General features: G+C 47.7%; 1 protein-coding gene across 1 annotated transcript; it reads left to right on the top strand.

Moving 5' to 3' along the window:
• Positions 1-1,333: 1,333 nt before the first annotated feature.
• Positions 1,334-4,315, top strand: LOC126524165 (uncharacterized). Its single transcript, XM_072286802.1, has 4 exons — positions 1,334-1,681; positions 1,744-1,851; positions 2,357-2,431; positions 2,737-4,315. Exons 1-4 carry the CDS (start codon positions 1,375-1,377, stop codon positions 3,849-3,851), a joined length of 1,605 nt encoding a protein of 534 aa, XP_072142903.1. The 5' UTR covers positions 1,334-1,374; the 3' UTR covers positions 3,852-4,315.
• The last annotated feature ends 12,877 nt before the right edge of the window (positions 4,316-17,192 follow it).

The following is a 17,192-nucleotide window of genomic DNA, read 5'->3' as shown; positions in this document are numbered from 1 at the left end:
TTCAGATACATTGCCCTGCGTCGACTGAAACGCCGCTGAAACCAAGGCGCCACGCCAACACGCCCGGATGTCCATCTCGCTTCTCTCCCAGCTTCGCGCCAGAGTAGTCGGCCAACAAGCGGCGGATCCTCCGCCACCTGCCAGCCACCGAGAACCGCCTGGCGCCGCCGAGAGGAGCCCGCCGTCCGAGGGATCGGGTTTCGGTGCCGCATCCCAGGGATCCCCTTCCCCGACTCCGCACGAGAAGCTAACACGGAGGAGAGACGAGGACTGAGACTCGAAAGAGAAAGGCGTGCGTTAGGCGGGGCTGTGTTTTTCATCCTGTACTGCGATCATTCTCTTTGACCTAGTTCTAGCATTAAGGTAGTTAGCACCTTGTATTGCGAGTGCTGTCACTTGCAACTTATCTCATTAAAAGGTAATGTAATTACTAATTTGTTGCATTGTGTCATTGAGGCTCCGTGGTGCAATTACCGTGTCGACAGCTATCCTGTGAAGAAATAAAAACGAGGCAAAAAGTTTCCGTCCGTATTCCTCTAGCTTAATGTTTCAACCCCTGCAAAAATCTGCTCAAAAGGAACAAGAGTCAGGAATAAAGAGGAAGAAAACGTACCATACAACTGCTTTCTCTAGCATGTTTTCTTCTCCCTATTTTTTGCGCTGTGTGCTTAAAATCCTTGACAGTCTGGACGCGTATACTGCTCCTTTTTTCTTTTGCTTTCGTTGTACAGAATGCTTAAATATACGCAGGTGAACGTCATATACCTACACCTGTACAATACGCCTGTCATGACCACTCTTCACTCGGCCAGCTTCATATATATAATCTTGTATGTACACTTGCTTCATACTCATGACATCACTGCGTAACATCTCACATTGCTTGCGCCTCATTTGGTGTTTGCATTTCGGCACAGGTTATGCACGGTGAAGTGCATAAATATAAAAGAAAATGCATTAGATTATAGTTGCGACATCTGTGGATAAACAAAAAACATGGCATGAGTTCGCGCGCTTCATAGGATAAAGTAAAGAGAATTGCGGGCATCGAATTTAATTGTGTAAGCATTTAATAAACCGCTTAACTAAAGCAACGCTTCACATTAATAGACCTTTCCACAAATTGCAGCGCCGCGCCATCCCCTAGCGGATCCGCGCAAAGCATGATGGGAGAACGGAGCGATCGTCTCCCCCTTTTTCTATGCTCGCCTGCCGGCTGCTGTCAGGTGTTGCGTTGTTCTGCCGCAGTTTTCTGGCCTTGTGCGTCTTCTCGTGCGTGTTGTTGGTGTTTTTTAGTAATATCTAGCAGTGGACTGTAGTGGTGGTGAGCTGTTAATCTTTCTGCAGTTTTGTGGTGCTTTTTAGACGTTCGACATGTCCGCAAAGGAGAATCGCGGTGGCGGTCAAACATGTTGCGTGCCCGGCTGTAGCAACAACACAAGAAAGGACAAAAACATATCATTCCACGGATTCCCCAAGGACAACATGCTGAAGCAAGAATGGGTGCGCAGGATAAATCGGCAAGGCTCGGAAGGACGATTTACCTTGTGGAAGCCTTCAAAGCACCACAAAATATGTGGTGCGCATTTCAACACAAGCGGGCGCAAGGGATACATGGATCGTCTCCCCACGATCTTTCCACACCGAGTGTATGCAGAACGGACACCTGCTGTGGTTACGGGTAAGACTGCCACTTTAAGAGGAGATAGTTGCCTGCTGCTAATGCTTCCTTATGTTTGCCAGGCGCTGGGAAACGACGCCGTATAAAGCGCGTCGTGGCGATGTCGCAGGAAGCCTATATCCAGGACGAACTCTGCATCTGCGGCACGGTTGAAGTGGAATCTCAGCAACGTACGTAACAGCCTTTTTTCTTTTGCATTTAAGCTTTATGTGCTTCGAATGTGGAAAGCGAACCAGACGCTGCTATAGTGCTTCACTTTCTTTCGCTAGAAAGAAGGGAGCGGGTTTAATGGTCGGTAAGTAAACGGACTTGTTGAATTTTGGCACTGCATAACATGCGCAAGTGAAAAGGGAGACACACACAGATGGGATTTGGTCGGCATTACAAACGGAGCGCTGTCTTATCATTGTCTGTTTGGATTCGTTTCGCCGTGACCAGCAGACGCAATGACTTTTTTTTTTTCAGGGGAGGGGGGGGGGGGGGTGTGGCAGTAGGCTTTCTCGCTATTAGTGATTGTACATTTATACCTCTCTTTATGAGCTGGCTCTGCTACAGCTGTTACTAAAAAGTTCGTTTTCCAGAGAACGTTATTCCGCTCATTCAGGTTATTTAAATTCAGGTACTGTCTTGCAGCTACAACCGCGCTGTTAAAGTATTTTGAAATTATCTTTGCAGACAACCTCTCAGCTACTTCACCTGTGCTTCTTCCAGCTGCTTCTCCATCAAGCATGCATCCCCAGCTACCAGCAGGTAACCTCGCTATGAAATGTGTATATGTACAGCAAGACCTATTGAAAAATGCAACTAGAATGGAATAGATTGAGGAATTGGAAATGAGAGCACGAAGATATAATCCTGGCATTGTGTTTTGCACCTGCTGTTAAGCTCTTGCCTATGGCTTGTTTCTGTCATTTTATTTTATTTTGCATGCTTATTTTTACTATAAACAACTTCATATAAATCTGGCTTCACTTTTGCCACCTGACCTTGCTATCATATAAAAACTGTTTGCTAAATGCAGCCTACCATATTTGTTTTAAATTGCTTCATTCCAGACTACGACCATATGTATTCCATGGGACCAGCATCAGAGGCAGCACATCGTTACCAAGCAAGGGCTGCAGAGCTTGTAACTAGGTGTCAACAACTACAGCAAGAGAATGAAAAGCTGAGACAGAATACCAGTTTCCTTGAAGAAGAAGTAGCTAAACTGCGTTCTTTGCTGCACAAGGAAAAGACTGGGAGGGCTAGAGATAAGCAGACAACTAAGCAAAGTTCTCATATTGAAGACTTAGTCAAGGATGACAAGCAGGTTAGGTTTTACACTGGCTTCTCCTCACTGAAGCGCTTTGAATGCTTCGTTGCATTTATCTGTTCCAAGCACAGAACAACGAACTCGCCAGCTGGCCGACGACCTATGCTTAGTGTGAGGGAACAGCGGATTATCTGCTTGTGCAGGTTAAGAGTCGGCCTCCTAGAGCAGGATATAGCATTCCGTTTTGCCATAAGCACATCATTGGTAAGCGGCATATTCTCTTACTGGGTAGATTTCCTGAGTGATGTGCTAGTTCAGATCCCAGTGTGGCCATCACGTGAAACTGTGTCTTCGTACATGCTGCAGTCTTTCAGGGCTCTCTATCCTTCAACTCGTGTGATACTGGACTGTACAGAACTTTTTATTGAGACCCCATCTGATTACACTGTGCAGGGTGACACATTCAGTGCCTACAAAAGTCACAATACAGCAAAAAGCCTGCTGGGGATAACACCTAATGGGTTTATCTCCTTTGTCTCTGACCTGTCTCCTGGCAGGATATCAGACAAAGAGATTACAAGGAAAAGTGGCTTATATGATCTCCTTGAACCCGGAGATAGCGTGATGGCAGACAGAGGGTTTCTGATCAGTGATGATCTAAATGAAATTGGTGTTAGCCTAAATGTGCCACCCATGCTGAATGGAAAGCAGCAGTTTTCAGTCGCTGAAGAGACCAAAACAAGGGAGATTGCCAATCTGAGAGTACATGTTGAACGTGTCATCAGAGAAGTGAAGAAGTTTCGCATACTGAAGAGCATTTTCCCCAATGTTGTGGCTCATAAACTGAACAAATTGTGGAAGATTTGCTGTTATCTAAACAATTTTACCAATGAGCCCTTACTTAATAGAGAATAGAGTACTGCAGCTACCTAAGAAAATAATGCAAGTTTTCCTCTGCAGTATTTAACAATCGCAGTTTTCAGAATATGTCCAGTGCTTGTAGTGCATTTGATGAAAACCACAGTCGACAACCGATAATTTGCATTGACATAGACCAAATTTCATATGTGGAGTTTAACTTAAGGGGGTCTTCATAATATCATTGACAGGACCAAAGTTGAGTTTATAAAGTATTTTAAAAATAGTGATTGCTCACTACAATGTACAAATCATATGCTGTTCGCAAGCAATATGCGCATTTTCAGAATGAAATCTGTTTAAGGCTGTCCATCCCCACAATACTTCCTTCCGCCACATTTTTTTCGTCACTTCTTAGCCTCTTCATATTAATTTGTATCTTACTTTTGTTTGCACTGCACAGAAGCATAGCCAAACAAAGACACCCCTTTTTTTCCTTATCTGTTTGTTGCTTCAGTCAGTGAAACTCACATCAGTATGAATCAGTATCATCATCAGTATGAATGTCATCTATTTCAAGGCCTGAAGATGGCCAACTTGTATGTTGACAGAATGGTCATCAAAGCAGCAAAGGCTAACTGGTGATGCTGTTTCAAAAAAGCTCATGGGCATAGTCACTTAATAAGTGTGACCATCACTTGGTTTTCATGAGCACATAAACCAGCTGATTGTTGAGAATCGTACCAAGAGTGTGTACCAGAAGAGGATGCTAGCAAGCAGCAAATAAAAAAATAGGCTCTGAAAGGCCTGTGATCCCAAAGCTGTCCATATCAGCTTATTATACTTCAATACTACATTTTTAAAAATCAAAAGTATTCAAATAAAGGCATGATATGTTACAGAAAATGTGTGTCAGTTTGCATGTTCTACTACATGGGAAATGAACAGGTACTGCAGTGCAGTATTCGTCAAAAACAAGCTTTACTTCTCAACACAACATTGAAAAGAGTAAGGAATGTGAACACTTAGTATGCCTGACGCATTGCATGAATACTGCTGATGTTTTGTAAAGTTTCACTCCTTTTACAGCTCTAAAATAACTAAACAACCAAACTGCCCCACAACCATCTCAATCTGCCCACTTTTATTGTGGAAGTGCTTTTGTGCTGTAATGAAACAACATGCACAAAATATTTAAAATGGAGCATATGCGGGTAGAAGGGAAGAACATTGCAATGAAATAATTGTTTACACTATGTATTGCAAATAAATAAGGAATCTGAGCACTGAACATAACTACATTGAGCACGCAATTTGATTAAAGTTGTAAGCTTATCACAGTTCTGTAATGATTAGCAAAAAGAAATTGCAGTTTTTGTCCGTCACTTAGTTTTGTACATTGTTACACAACGCATTTCTGTACTGCACTGAAAAAAACATACAATAAAAACAATATGGCACAAGTGGAGAACAATGCAATGAAAAAATTGCCAAAAGCAGACTGCAAATGAATGATACGTTCAGAAGTGTAAACACTACTGTATTACCTCTGTGGAAAAATTAAAAACAAAATGCACACACCACTCTTGTTTGTCTTATTCCAACTGCAAAAATACTGCCTCTTGGCTGTTTACATGGTTTAATCAGAAGCATTGAGATCTAGAGGCCTTTTAACAAAAACTGCTCACCGCCATAGCAAACAGTCATTGTGCACATGCATTAGGGAAGCAGTGTGACTTCCATGTGTTAAAAAGTCTGCTGTGCGATATGAGCGCGTGTTAAAGAAACCATAGTTTGTCTGAATTAATCAGAAAGCCTTTCCGGTGGCCGGGCGCAGTCGGAGAGGCGGACGGAAAGACGCGAGCGCGGCGCGGCGGCGCTCCGTTTTCCCAGAGTGCTTTGCGCGGCCGCTTGGGGACGCGGCGGAATTTGTGAAAAGGTCCATTCCCAACACACGCGTTTGATCTGCGGACTTCTTTTTGTCACGTGTTAGCAGCTGCGCCTGTACAATTACCGGCATGATAGCACAGAACACACGCACGGAAGTCGGAAGGCTACACGTGCACTGAATAGGCCAGCAAATTTTTTGTTGTTTTTTTCGCCCTTGCCAGAGAGCCGGAGCATTCGTTCGTGGCTTTCGACACAGCCCGATACACATGGTGCGATTTTGCGTGCGATCCGTCGTGCGACCATTCGCATCAGCAGCCACACTCAACAGGCTCTCAACCGAATCCGCCGCACATGTGACCAACTTGCTGAATATTGGTGTAATATTGTCGTGCGACTGCCGCATCGGTCGGACGACCGCAGCCAATGACAGCGCCGGTAGCGTGAACGTCATACCCACGTGGTAGACCCGGTTGGGCGGGGCCAGCGAGCGAGCGCCTTGTCACTCCGATCATGCCTGTGTTTACCTTTCCTTTTTTTTCTCTCTGGTCGAAACGCGGGCCTCTTTCTGCGCTGACAGCGGCACTTAAATCGGGTACAATTTGTTTGTGACACGAAACAACTAATAGAATAAAGTGACTTCGAAAGGCTGCGTGTAATCAAACGTTGTGCGAAATAGTAAATCGTTGGCGTGATTTCTACTCGGAAGCGGTCAGCGCAGACGCGCAGCAATCGTCCATACGAAGCGGCTCGCCTGACTGGCGTGTTTACTCATCGCTAATAACGGCATCGGTAAAGCTAATCATATCTTCACTTAATAGCAACATAAATGTTCAGACATTGACTGTGCTGACGAATTTAGGCGCTTTATTACAAGCTGAGGACACATCGCAAGCGATCTCTTCCCCGGATAGACGGCCGGCGAGCTAGGCCTACACCGTCTCCCAGCGATCGCCTGGCATTCTCGTTCGCTTCCGTCGGCGCCGATGAAATCAAATGTGCTGCAATTCAAGCGTGGCATTACTGTGTATACGTTGTGCCGACTAATATAGGCGCTTCGTTAAACGAGCTGCAAGCGATCGTGTCGCAAGCGCCACCGGTGTCGGATTCGATGGCCGAGCGAGCTATGCCTGCCGGCTCCTAGCCATCGGCGGCTGTCAACGGAGCCGACACTGCGAAAGCGGCCTTGCGAAAACACGTCTACGGTGTCCGCATAGACGTCTTTAAATTGTCATCGCTTGTTCCAAACAAGAGAGCTGTGCAAATACGTTTGCTTTCCCTTTCTGCTCTAAGTTGACGCAGCATTCCAAGCTTCCACGCAGGGGCGCCGGTTCTGGGCGGAGCTACCCGCCGCTCGCTCATTCGTACCATGTGTCCCGAATCGCCGCATGCGGCAAGTCGCACACGACGCGCCGTACGACCGATCGCGCGGAAAAATCACTGGTCACAAAAAAAGCACTGAGCAAGTGGATGCCGGGCTTGAACGAAACGACCTCGGGGGGTAAGGGTTTTGGGAATGTTTACCTCCCTGTTTTCTGGCTATCAGCATTGCCTCCTCCTCTAACAAATGCTGAGAGAGAGCTGAGGCAGTTGGGGTGTACCTCCTCCCCTCCTGAGCTCTCCGCGTCACGTATTCACCGCGCTCGCCGGTACGAGAGACGTGCTTGCTGGCGCGCCGCTTTCTTCCATCCCTTTCCACTGCTTTAAAGTGGCTCGCCGCCCCCGCCTCAGCGCAGCGGCCATGCAGGCGCCGGGAACGGTCGGTGGAGTCGTGTTGCACGCCTGCAGCGAGCTTGGTGCGAGTGCTGGAGGCGTCGTAGTGTGTGTGTCGTCTTTGTGGTGCGTGCTTCTCCGCTGCCAGAACCTGCGGAGTGGTGGTGCGTGCTAGAGCTCCGTTGTGTCCTCGCGCCGCAACTTGACCAGGCGTCACTGTGCAACGAAGTCCCTGCTTCCTGCCTCACGTGAGTATACACAACCACGCATTCTGGGAACGTTGTTTCGGGGCCGTTTATCTGTTATGAAAAGAGTAATGCACCAGAATCTGAGACCCTGTGCGCGTCAAGGTTATTACTCTGCTTAATGCATCGCGATACTCGCAGACAACTTTCTGTGGCTATTAAGGGAAAACTACGGAGGCAAAGCGCGCACAAGTGAGAGCGCTTCTAAAAAGAGTCCCGCGTTTTAATGCAGGGTAGTTTAGGCTGGGGAAGACAAGGCACAAACACCTTAATACCAACAGTTAAACCAGACAGAATACACCACTGAGTGTAAAGGTTAACTATGCGGCTTTCCGCGTCTGAGGAAACGCGCAATCATCGCACGTGGAAGTTACGTCGATTCAGCGTTTGTTCCGAGCATGGAAGATGGAAAGCGTAGGAGATGCCCCGGCCAGCACGGCCGTCTTGAAGAAAGTGTGGCCGTTGTCACGTGCTGTTTTTCTGAAAGGCGCACTGGAACTGCTACACGGAGCGTCAATGTTTCCATAGCTACCACGCTCCTGAAGCTTTGCATGCTGCTGCTCTAAGCCTCTGAAAAGTGAGGCAAGTTTTTTTCGGTCCGTGTCTTTCTCGCAGCACATTCTGTTCGCAAAACAAGCTGACTTATGAGTGTGGTGTGTAAGCTTGACAGTTGTGCTTTGGGTCTGTGTGTGCATCAACCAGCGACAGAGGCGCTCAAGCAGTCACAGCGCGGTTCTTCGTCATCTTTTTCAACGTGCCACGGAAAAAACACAGGAGCACGGCTGCTTCACTAAAACTGTTAGTACAAACTTCTGTAAAGTTATTTTTCGTCTACAAACTTAAATGAGGTGCTCACGAAACAGATAAGTGCGGTGCACTTTTTTTACTAACCCGATCGAAGGTTCCATGACGTAAAATGGTGTGCGTATTGTACTGCTTTTCTTATTATTGTCTTTTTCGTATGTGCCGTGCCGCCCATATGGGTTTGGGAATAGGGGACGAAACGGTTTCTCGTTCGCGGCGCCCGAAGCAGTTTTCTTTTTTTTTTTTTCGCTGTCGGCACGCGTGCTCGCAAAGCTTGGTTTTGTGCTTGTTCGGTTAGAAATCACCGCTGCTGTACTACACCCACATGTCCTTTCTGGTCGAGTGCCTCGAGGGAAAAGAGGGACGACAAGGTTATTGTTAGAAGCCGACCATGCCTGTCTTGTGGCTGTTTGCATCTGTGTTGGCTCAGGCGGCGCACGGAATGCCTAGGGCACCGAGAACGAGAGCCGCTGACAGACCCATTTCACGCCAAATACCGATAATTCTATCCTCTCCGGCTGCAGTTGTAAACGCGTGTTGTTTGACGAGGCTTTGAAACAGTAACTGAAACTGAAGTAAACATGAAAAACCACAATCTTCTTTTACACAAAGTAAACTGTAACAGTTCGAGAAGGGCAAAACCTTCCGCAACGCCTGCGCTCCGCGATGCCACCGCTCAATGTAGCCAGACGTTGCAAAGCCAGCCCGCTGAAACGCTTACAGATCAATGAAATGTGCGGAAATCGGCTGTAAGCGCCTCTATGAAACTTTTTTCCAAGTTGTTTAGTTATCAAATAACTGGGAAAAGTGCAAACGTCATTAACAACAAATAATACAATAAAAAGCCTATTTAGTGTTTCTTATCCAAAAACACATTCCAAGGGCCTCGCAACACTGACAAACAGGCGGCGAGCGCGCGGCGGCGTCCGCCTGTTCATCACTGAGTGTAAAAAAGCGACGCCAGCGAACCATCGGCGTCGTCCCTCCGCGTCTATTTGTGCCAGGCGATGTTCGCCGTTAAAGTTCGCCCCATCTATCCCGGGCGTAAGGGCGTTTCACGTCGCTTGTCCGTGGTTGCTTACATGGCGTAAATGTTTCAATATCGGGCTTCTGTGCAAGAGGTCCTGTGTTTACAAAGTCACGAAGCCGTTTGAAGTCAGAAGGACGCAATTTGGGCAAATCTATGCACTTCCCATAATTCCCATGCTTACTCAACCGCTCCCATTGCAGCTCTCATAGACACTAGCGCCAGCCAGAGTTCCCTCTAGTAATTATTGTATGAAGCCCTGTAACCAAAAGCACTGTCAAATGCTGCCGGACTACTTGGCGCAGTAACACATCTGCACCAGCCATGTGCCCCTAGCTTTCCTTCCATAGCCACAAGAAGTGCGCTAGTTCCTAGCACACATTCCTTCTGTTTCCCCCCTATTTTTCGCACTCAAATGCCTTGGCGTGTGAGACTGTTGAATCGCACGAGAGTTACGTTTCGGTCGCTAACACTGGTTTTTGACGAAAATTAGATGGCACCGACCAAAACATGAAAGATGGAGTGACGTTTCAGCTCCCCCACGGGAGCCTTGTTCACAATGAGGCAGAGCAATTTTGCGTCGTTCTTTAAGCATGAGCGGACCCAGGTATCTTGCATAGATTTGGGACAAGTCTCCGTCATTGCGATTAAGCGTATGCGCTGTCGTCTGGAATATCAATTCGAGATAGAGCCGCGAGTTTCTGACCTTCTATTGCAATCACACGTGCCTCTGCCCAGTTTATGTTGTGTGCGGTAGATATCGAGTGCTCAGCAAGTGCATTTTGATCTGTGTGCCAGTTTTTGACGTCTCTTTGGTGATGGCGTAACCTTCGTTCATAGTGACCTGATTGGCCGATATATACAGAGAGGCAGTCGGCACAAGGAATCGAGTACACCACACCAGGAAATTTCTTACTTGAGTTTGTCCTTGACTTGGACTAGCTGATTCTTCAGTTTTCGAGCTGGCACATGCGCGGTCTGTACGTCATGCGAACGAAATACACGCACCAGGGTTTCACTGATAACTGGCGCATATGAAATCGCTTTCGGATACCCAGTGTTGGTTGCAACTTTAGACGGTCAAGTTGCTGTTTCATATATTCAATCACATGACGAGGGTAGCCGCAGCTGGGCAGATCATGGCGTACGTGCTCAGCTTCAGCCACGTGATCTTCCCGCGTGGAACAGGCATTTTTTCGACAGAGGAGTCATTTAACTTGACGTGCCCCTTGAATGCAGCCATTCGAGTTGTCAACGGCACAAAGTGTCGTGTCTCAGTGATGATGGGTTGGCCGTACGCCTGGCGAATATGTTTCAAGTCAAGGGCCATTCCATGTTTCCCTTTTTGGTCGGTTACATATCATTTTCTTCATGTACCATCCCGACCAGACGGGATTCCGTCAGACCCTTGACTTCTAAAATTGGTTTTCCTAATCACTTCGGTCTTGTAAGCGAACGCTGAGGGATTACATTTTTTTGGACCCGGCCAAAATGGTAGCGAACGCAACACGCGGCTGATTTACGGTGCTCGGTATTTGTCTCCAGTTCTAGCGCTCAATTCACGGTAGCTTGCTAGTGATAAGCAGAACACGCAGCGCGTAAGTGTTGCGTTTCTATTTGCTGTACGAAAACTGTGAACCTCCTCTTGCAGGCAGGTCGTTGCAAGCGTGTTGGTTAGTGTGACGCTTATGGGTGTGTTACGTAATATTATATAACATCAGTTACATGTAATATTTAGATATTACATGTTTGTATAGGTTATTACATTATCGCATTTTTCAAAGTACGACGTACTGATAGACCGAAGTGCAATAAAACACTCGCGGTAGAAATCAGCCAGCTCACAGTTCAAACGTTCGTCAGCCGACCCGGGGTGGTCGGCGTCGGTTCACAAGCGAAAGTTGGCGCCGTGGCTCCTGTGGATGCACAGGCTATAAGTGATCCGAAGTCTCGGCAGAGTTAGCGAAAGAGAGAGAGAGAGGCTGTCAAAGGCTGTTCGAAGTGGTGGTGAAGGTGCGACGTTGGTGGCGTCCACTCTTGATCGGGCTTGGTCCGCTTGGGGCACTGCGAGCCCATGCGCCGTTGCATAAACTCCGTCAACGCGGCCACATAAGGTGCTGTTGAGTTAGCGAGAACGGCGCCTCTTGCGGCCGCAATTCCTTCCTGCGGGCCTATAGAGCCCACCCAATGCGAAGTCGATCGATCGCGGCTCTTGCAGTTCCCGTCCCCGGTCAAAAGACACCGGCCAGTGTGGGATATTTACTCTTCCTGCACATTTGCCGCCAGACACGCTGTGCCGAAGCACCATCGTGCGTGCCTGTTCTCTCTCTTTTTCTTTTATTTAAGTTGGGGTGTCTGAGAATGATTCTCGGAATTCCGTCGGGTCACCCTATGCCGCTGTCTGGCTGATGTTGTGCACAGAAATGTCCGATGTTCTGGCGGGGAGTAGGTACAAGGTCGCCGGATGAAATCCACGCCGTGGCGGCCGCACATCGACGTGGGCGAAATACAAAAATGCCCGTGCGCCGTGCGGTGGGTGCACGTTGAAGACCCCCCCCCCCCCGCTCTAGGGGGAGGGTTATAATTAATCCGGACTCCTCCACGACATCTGGCGTTCATCATAGTGAGATCATTGTTTGGGCATGCAAAATCCGAGAATCTAGCTTTTTTTTTGTCACTGCACTACGACTTCTACCATTGTGCGCTTCATATGTAATGTAGCCAGCTGTAACCAACCCTTCGTTAGCTTATTTCCCGCCCCCATCCGTCAGAAACTTTTGCCAGTTTGTCACTTCCGTGCAAACAGCGTGTAATCGTCTCAGACGGACTATGTGGCTGCAGGATTCTTGATTAATCATTCCAGCATGGCATCTAAGCATGACCTAAATGAAATCTGCTGTTATTTACGCGCGAGTTGAAACAGAACGGTACCTTTCGCGGCGTTTCTTTACTTCATAAAAAAAAAGAGAAAGAATGAACACCTCTGAGAGGGGTCTAAGTATGTGTGATCGTTGTGCCACTTGCTTATCTCCACGCAACCCGGTGTCCTTATAAGTGTTATGAAACTGGATCCGACCAGCATAAACAACAGCACTGCAGCGACACCAACTGGTGCAGACGGCGGTGCAAGGTGATTGGCCGACGCAGGCTAACTACTGCAGGTGGCGGTGCCATGTGCGCTGATGATGGTCCCATCATTATAAGCCGCTATTGCTCTTTAGCGTCTTCTCCATCCGCGTCGAACCATAACGGGCTAAATTAGTCCGGCGTAGCGTGAGCGCGCGCACCCGCTACGTCACGTTGCCGAGAACAACAGCGTGTACACTTCGACGCACTGGCGCAGCCAACGTTACCGGATCTGGCCAACGTGCTCCGATGTGCCCGCACATCGGAGTCAAGATGGCTCGTGCTCCATCCATGCGTTGGTCGTCCTGACTGCGCCGACCCACGATGCATTGCGCGAAGAAAAAAAGCCGGCAGATCTCACGCCCTGTGGGAATTGATGATATGTGACGCAGTGTGCGGGGAGCTTACCAAGTTGAAGAAACGACCATGAGAGCACCAAGAAGTAGGCGGCTCTTTCATGATCTACATGACACGCATGCCATGATATTCATGTCACGACATAGCATTGATCTTCGTCACACAGTCTTGTACTATGCCAATTTTGGTACATACCAAGACGTACGTGGCTGTTACATGACATACATGACACGCATGTCATGAACTATCATTTGTTATTCGTACACTCTTGTCATACTGTGCCAGTTGTGGTACATACAAAGTTTACAAAACGACGGTAAGGGCACCAGGACGTAGGCGGCTGTTTCATGACCTACATGACACATGTGCCATGATATCCATGTCACCACCGATCATTTATCTTCGTCATACAGTCCTGTCACACTTGCCAATTTTGGTACATACCAAGATGTAGGTGGCTTTCCATGACCTACATGACACACATGTATGACCTATCATTTACGTTCGTCACGCACTCTTATACTATGCCACTATTGTACATACCAATAACCAAGTTAATGAAACGACCATGAGAGCACCAAGACCTCGGCGGCTGTTTCATGACCTACATGACACTCATGTCATCATTTATGTTCGCCATACACTTGTCATACTGTGCCACTTTTGCTACACACCAAGACGTAGGCGGCTCTTTTATGAACTACATTACATACGTTCGATCGTATCCGTGTGATGACCTATCATTTATGTTCGTCATGCACTCTTTTCATACTATGCCGCTATCGTACATGCCTTACATGCCTGAAAGATCCATTGATTTATCCGCCATTGACAGGTTAATATAGACAATATAGTATCATTATTTAAATGGTTCCAGCATCGAGGTTCCGGAATCTCACGTACGCATGCCGCCATGAACGCGGCTATGTGCACGATTTATTTTCGGCGAAATTCAACGGCTCTTAAAACGTGTGTGAGAAAAATGGAAGAAAAGGAAAAAGGTTTCAGCGCTTACCGGGAAGTCGCGAGTCGCGTATTCGCGGAGAGACACCCGTCCGCTTATTGTCGCGTCCGCCTGCCTCTGGCCGTCTTTTTTGCGGCTATTTTCTGGCCGTCGTTTGCATATATACCGAAACTTCTGCGCGCTCCCGGGAGAGTGGCGAGACGGGCCGCCAGTACAAAAGGGTGTGAGCCGCGCGTAGAACAGGCGACCTGAACAGCGCCTAGGTGCCTTCGACCTTTCTGGTCGAATGGGCAGCGCTTATACCAGGGTTAATGAGAAGAAAGAAATGGCGGAACGGGCCCCTGAGCTTTCCGGGAACGCTTCAGACCCAGACGCTAGCAAGTCAGGAATGTTGTCCCTCCTTTAAGCTACAGCGAGGCCGTCTGCGATCAGTCAGACATGGTTTGTACACTTCGCACGTGGAAGAAATTGACGACCCTGTTACCGCCGCGCTCCCAATACAATTAACGGGAACCCAAACGAAAACATACAAGAAGGAATAAGGGCAAATGTAGAATAAAGGAATGGACGCTAATACAACCGTTTTGACGTGATGAAAATCTGTGTGTTAACTTTACAAGTGGTGTCGCTACGTGCTTTTTCTTCATTGTTTGCGTGAATACTGCAAAACCTCCTCGTAACTTTTCTCTGTTCCTTTTGTGAGGAAATTTTGCATTATATAAGGAAACACGTTTCAGCAGCACGCGTCGTAAGCTGCTGCGGATAAATTCTTGAACTTTTGTAGTGTTATGGGGAGTGCACAGTGGTAACATCTGTCCACGCATTAAGTTCCCCGAATACGTTTGCGAGTACTTTAATGATTCCAAGTATAGGTGGCATTGTGTATTTGCATGTGGTGTCTCGTGTCCATTCTCTTCGCGTAGCGCACCCGCATGCGTGAATCCTAAAGTTACTTACAGGGATCATTTTTATGTTCCTGAATCAAGAAAGGGGCTGAAAGGTGGAATAACACTCTGTGGTATAAAGTTTGTAAACAGGGATAAGGTGCCTCATAATGTCTGGCCAACGTTTCCATAGGAGGACCTATCTTCGTCAAAGGCGGCCGCGTCATCCTCGGCATGTTAGTTTTAAAGGGTCAGTGCAGTGACGTCACCTGCAGTTGTTTTCGATGGCGGTTGGTTATAAAGGGAGAGACTTCAAAGATAATGAGCGCTGTCGCCTTACGTCTGTGAGCGTGGTTCTCAGACGAGGGGACAAGAGTGGGAGAGTGGTGGGAATGCGGGGAGAAAAGAAAAAGAAAAGGAGAGAGAAAAAAAAAGAACGGCGGACGCCAAGCGAAAGGAAAAAGCAAAGAAAAAGAAAGAAGAGGGCATGGGAGGGCGTTGGGGAAGCGAGAGGTTAGGGAGCTTTGAAGGGTGTCGTTGGCGGCATGTTTTTGTGGCTTTAAAAGAGCCGGTGAGGCGGTCACTGCACGAGTAACAAAAAAGGGGAAAAAAAAAAACGAGTTGAAAGAGGCACTTTAGTAGCATGGCAGCAATGCGTCGAGTAATTGTGAAGGAATTAAGATGGCGACCAGGAGTCTGGGGTGCAATGCATGGGGTAACTGGAAGGCAGCGGCATGGTCTTTGAAGGAACGTTATTCCCAGTAGCTCAACCTAAGTGTCGTTAGGGCAGTATACAGCAATGGCGATACCCTTTGTGGCTAAAGCGCCGAAAAAGGTATACTGACGTCTGGGACTTTGGAATGTGTTGGTGAGGGTGCTTGAAAAAATATATAATAAAAAGCAAAACGAAAGAGAGGGGGGAACCGAAACCGGAATAATAGGAGGGTGACATGCGCAAAAGCGGGCGGGGGCAGGTGTACATGGCAAAAAGGGGTTGTAGAGTTGATATTAACGTAAAAACATGCAAGAGTATATTAAATTAAGTAGTAGGGTGGGAAAAAGGTTTTGAAATGGAGGAATAGGTCAGTTTAAGAATTAAGGTTAGCTGGTGGCATAATGTGTTGTGCCTTGGTTGATCATATAAGAATTTCAGATTTAAGTTACCGCTTTCAAAGATTCTAAGTTGCCCCGTGCCAAATTAATTACCGTCGGCTGTAGGCAATTAAACTTGTGTATGAGGCATGATTCCGCATACATCCTTTCGCGAGGTGAACGGAAATTCGTTTGTAGTACATATAGAGCCTTGCTTTGTCGAATATATTAACATGTTCATTAAAGTGGCTGGCTACTGCTTTTGGTAAATTGTGTTTTGTGTCCGCGCGGTGACCGTTGAGTCTTGTATGAATGTGTTGTCCAGTCTGACCTATGTGTTTGCTACAAGCGGCACATTCTAGACAGTAGACTACGTTGCTTGATGTGCAGGTGAAACCCGAAGTTACCTTGTGTGCTTAATTCGACGCTGTACTTTTTACTGTAGTAGATTGAATGTTTACATGTAGAGCACCTGCGGCGGTCACAGGGACCGAGTTGATGTTCGCCTCGATGTCAGTGAGGCAAACTTGACGATGTTGTGGATGTCGCGAAGTCACATTACAGTAGTCAAGCCAGTGACGCTGATTGCAAAGGGGTTAACTGTTTATTAAGATAGAATAGGCCAGCGATAGAATAGAAAGTATTTACACGGACATCAAACTACGAGTCAAAAGTTAGAATTTGGTCTTCATTCTCATAGCCGAATCTCCATCGAATCCCCCTCCAACGGCCCTGCACGTACCTAAACGCATCCCCAACACCACCCTCGCTCCATCGTTCGTCCAATCACACTGCGGTGCGCGCAGTGTGCACACAACGAGACTGCAGGTCGACACTATCCGGAGTTCCAATACATCAAAGCCGTCGCCACACATCCTTTGCACTGCAACGAGTCTCTTGTCTCAAAAACAAGCAAGGCACACTCCCCCGCAGAAAATACTTCCATGCCGCGTTGGTGCATGTGGTCCGTTTGCGGAATGTCTCGGCATGGTGCAGTTCAGCGGCGAGGGGTCGCCTTCAAAGGCACGGCACTGCTTCTGCGAACCGACCGGTGGAAGCCCCGACTCAGTCTACTCGCTTACGTGCTCTTCGTAAACCGTGGCTCCCCCACCCCTGATGGCTATAACTCTTCGCCGCCGTCTTGGTGTCGAACCGCGCGCCTCTTCTGGCCACTCCGCGTAACCCTTACGTGCAGCCGCCCGCACAAACAACGCTGAACTCCACTCCTCCCCACCAAGAATGTCAAGGGGATACTTGTTGTCAACGTGACATTTCATACACACCACCCTCAAACACCAC

The sequence above is a fragment of the Dermacentor andersoni genome, chromosome 3, assembly GCF_023375885.2.
Source record: "Dermacentor andersoni chromosome 3, qqDerAnde1_hic_scaffold, whole genome shotgun sequence".
In the NCBI taxonomy this organism is placed as follows: Eukaryota; Metazoa; Arthropoda; class Arachnida; order Ixodida; family Ixodidae; genus Dermacentor; species Dermacentor andersoni.
This window is presented reverse-complemented; position numbering and strand designations above follow the sequence as displayed.

Bases quoted from the DNA above. Each gene is read 5' to 3' on its own strand.
- LOC126524165 (XM_072286802.1), top strand. From the start codon at position 1,375: ATGTCCGCAAAGGAGAATCGCGGTGGCGGTCAAACATGTTGCGTGCCC. The intron at 1,852-2,356 runs GTACGTAACAGC...TTATCTTTGCAG, and splicing joins TGAAGTGGAATCTCAGCAAC to ACAACCTCTCAGCTACTTCA. The intron at 2,432-2,736 runs GTAACCTCGCTA...GCTTCATTCCAG, and splicing joins GCATCCCCAGCTACCAGCAG to ACTACGACCATATGTATTCC.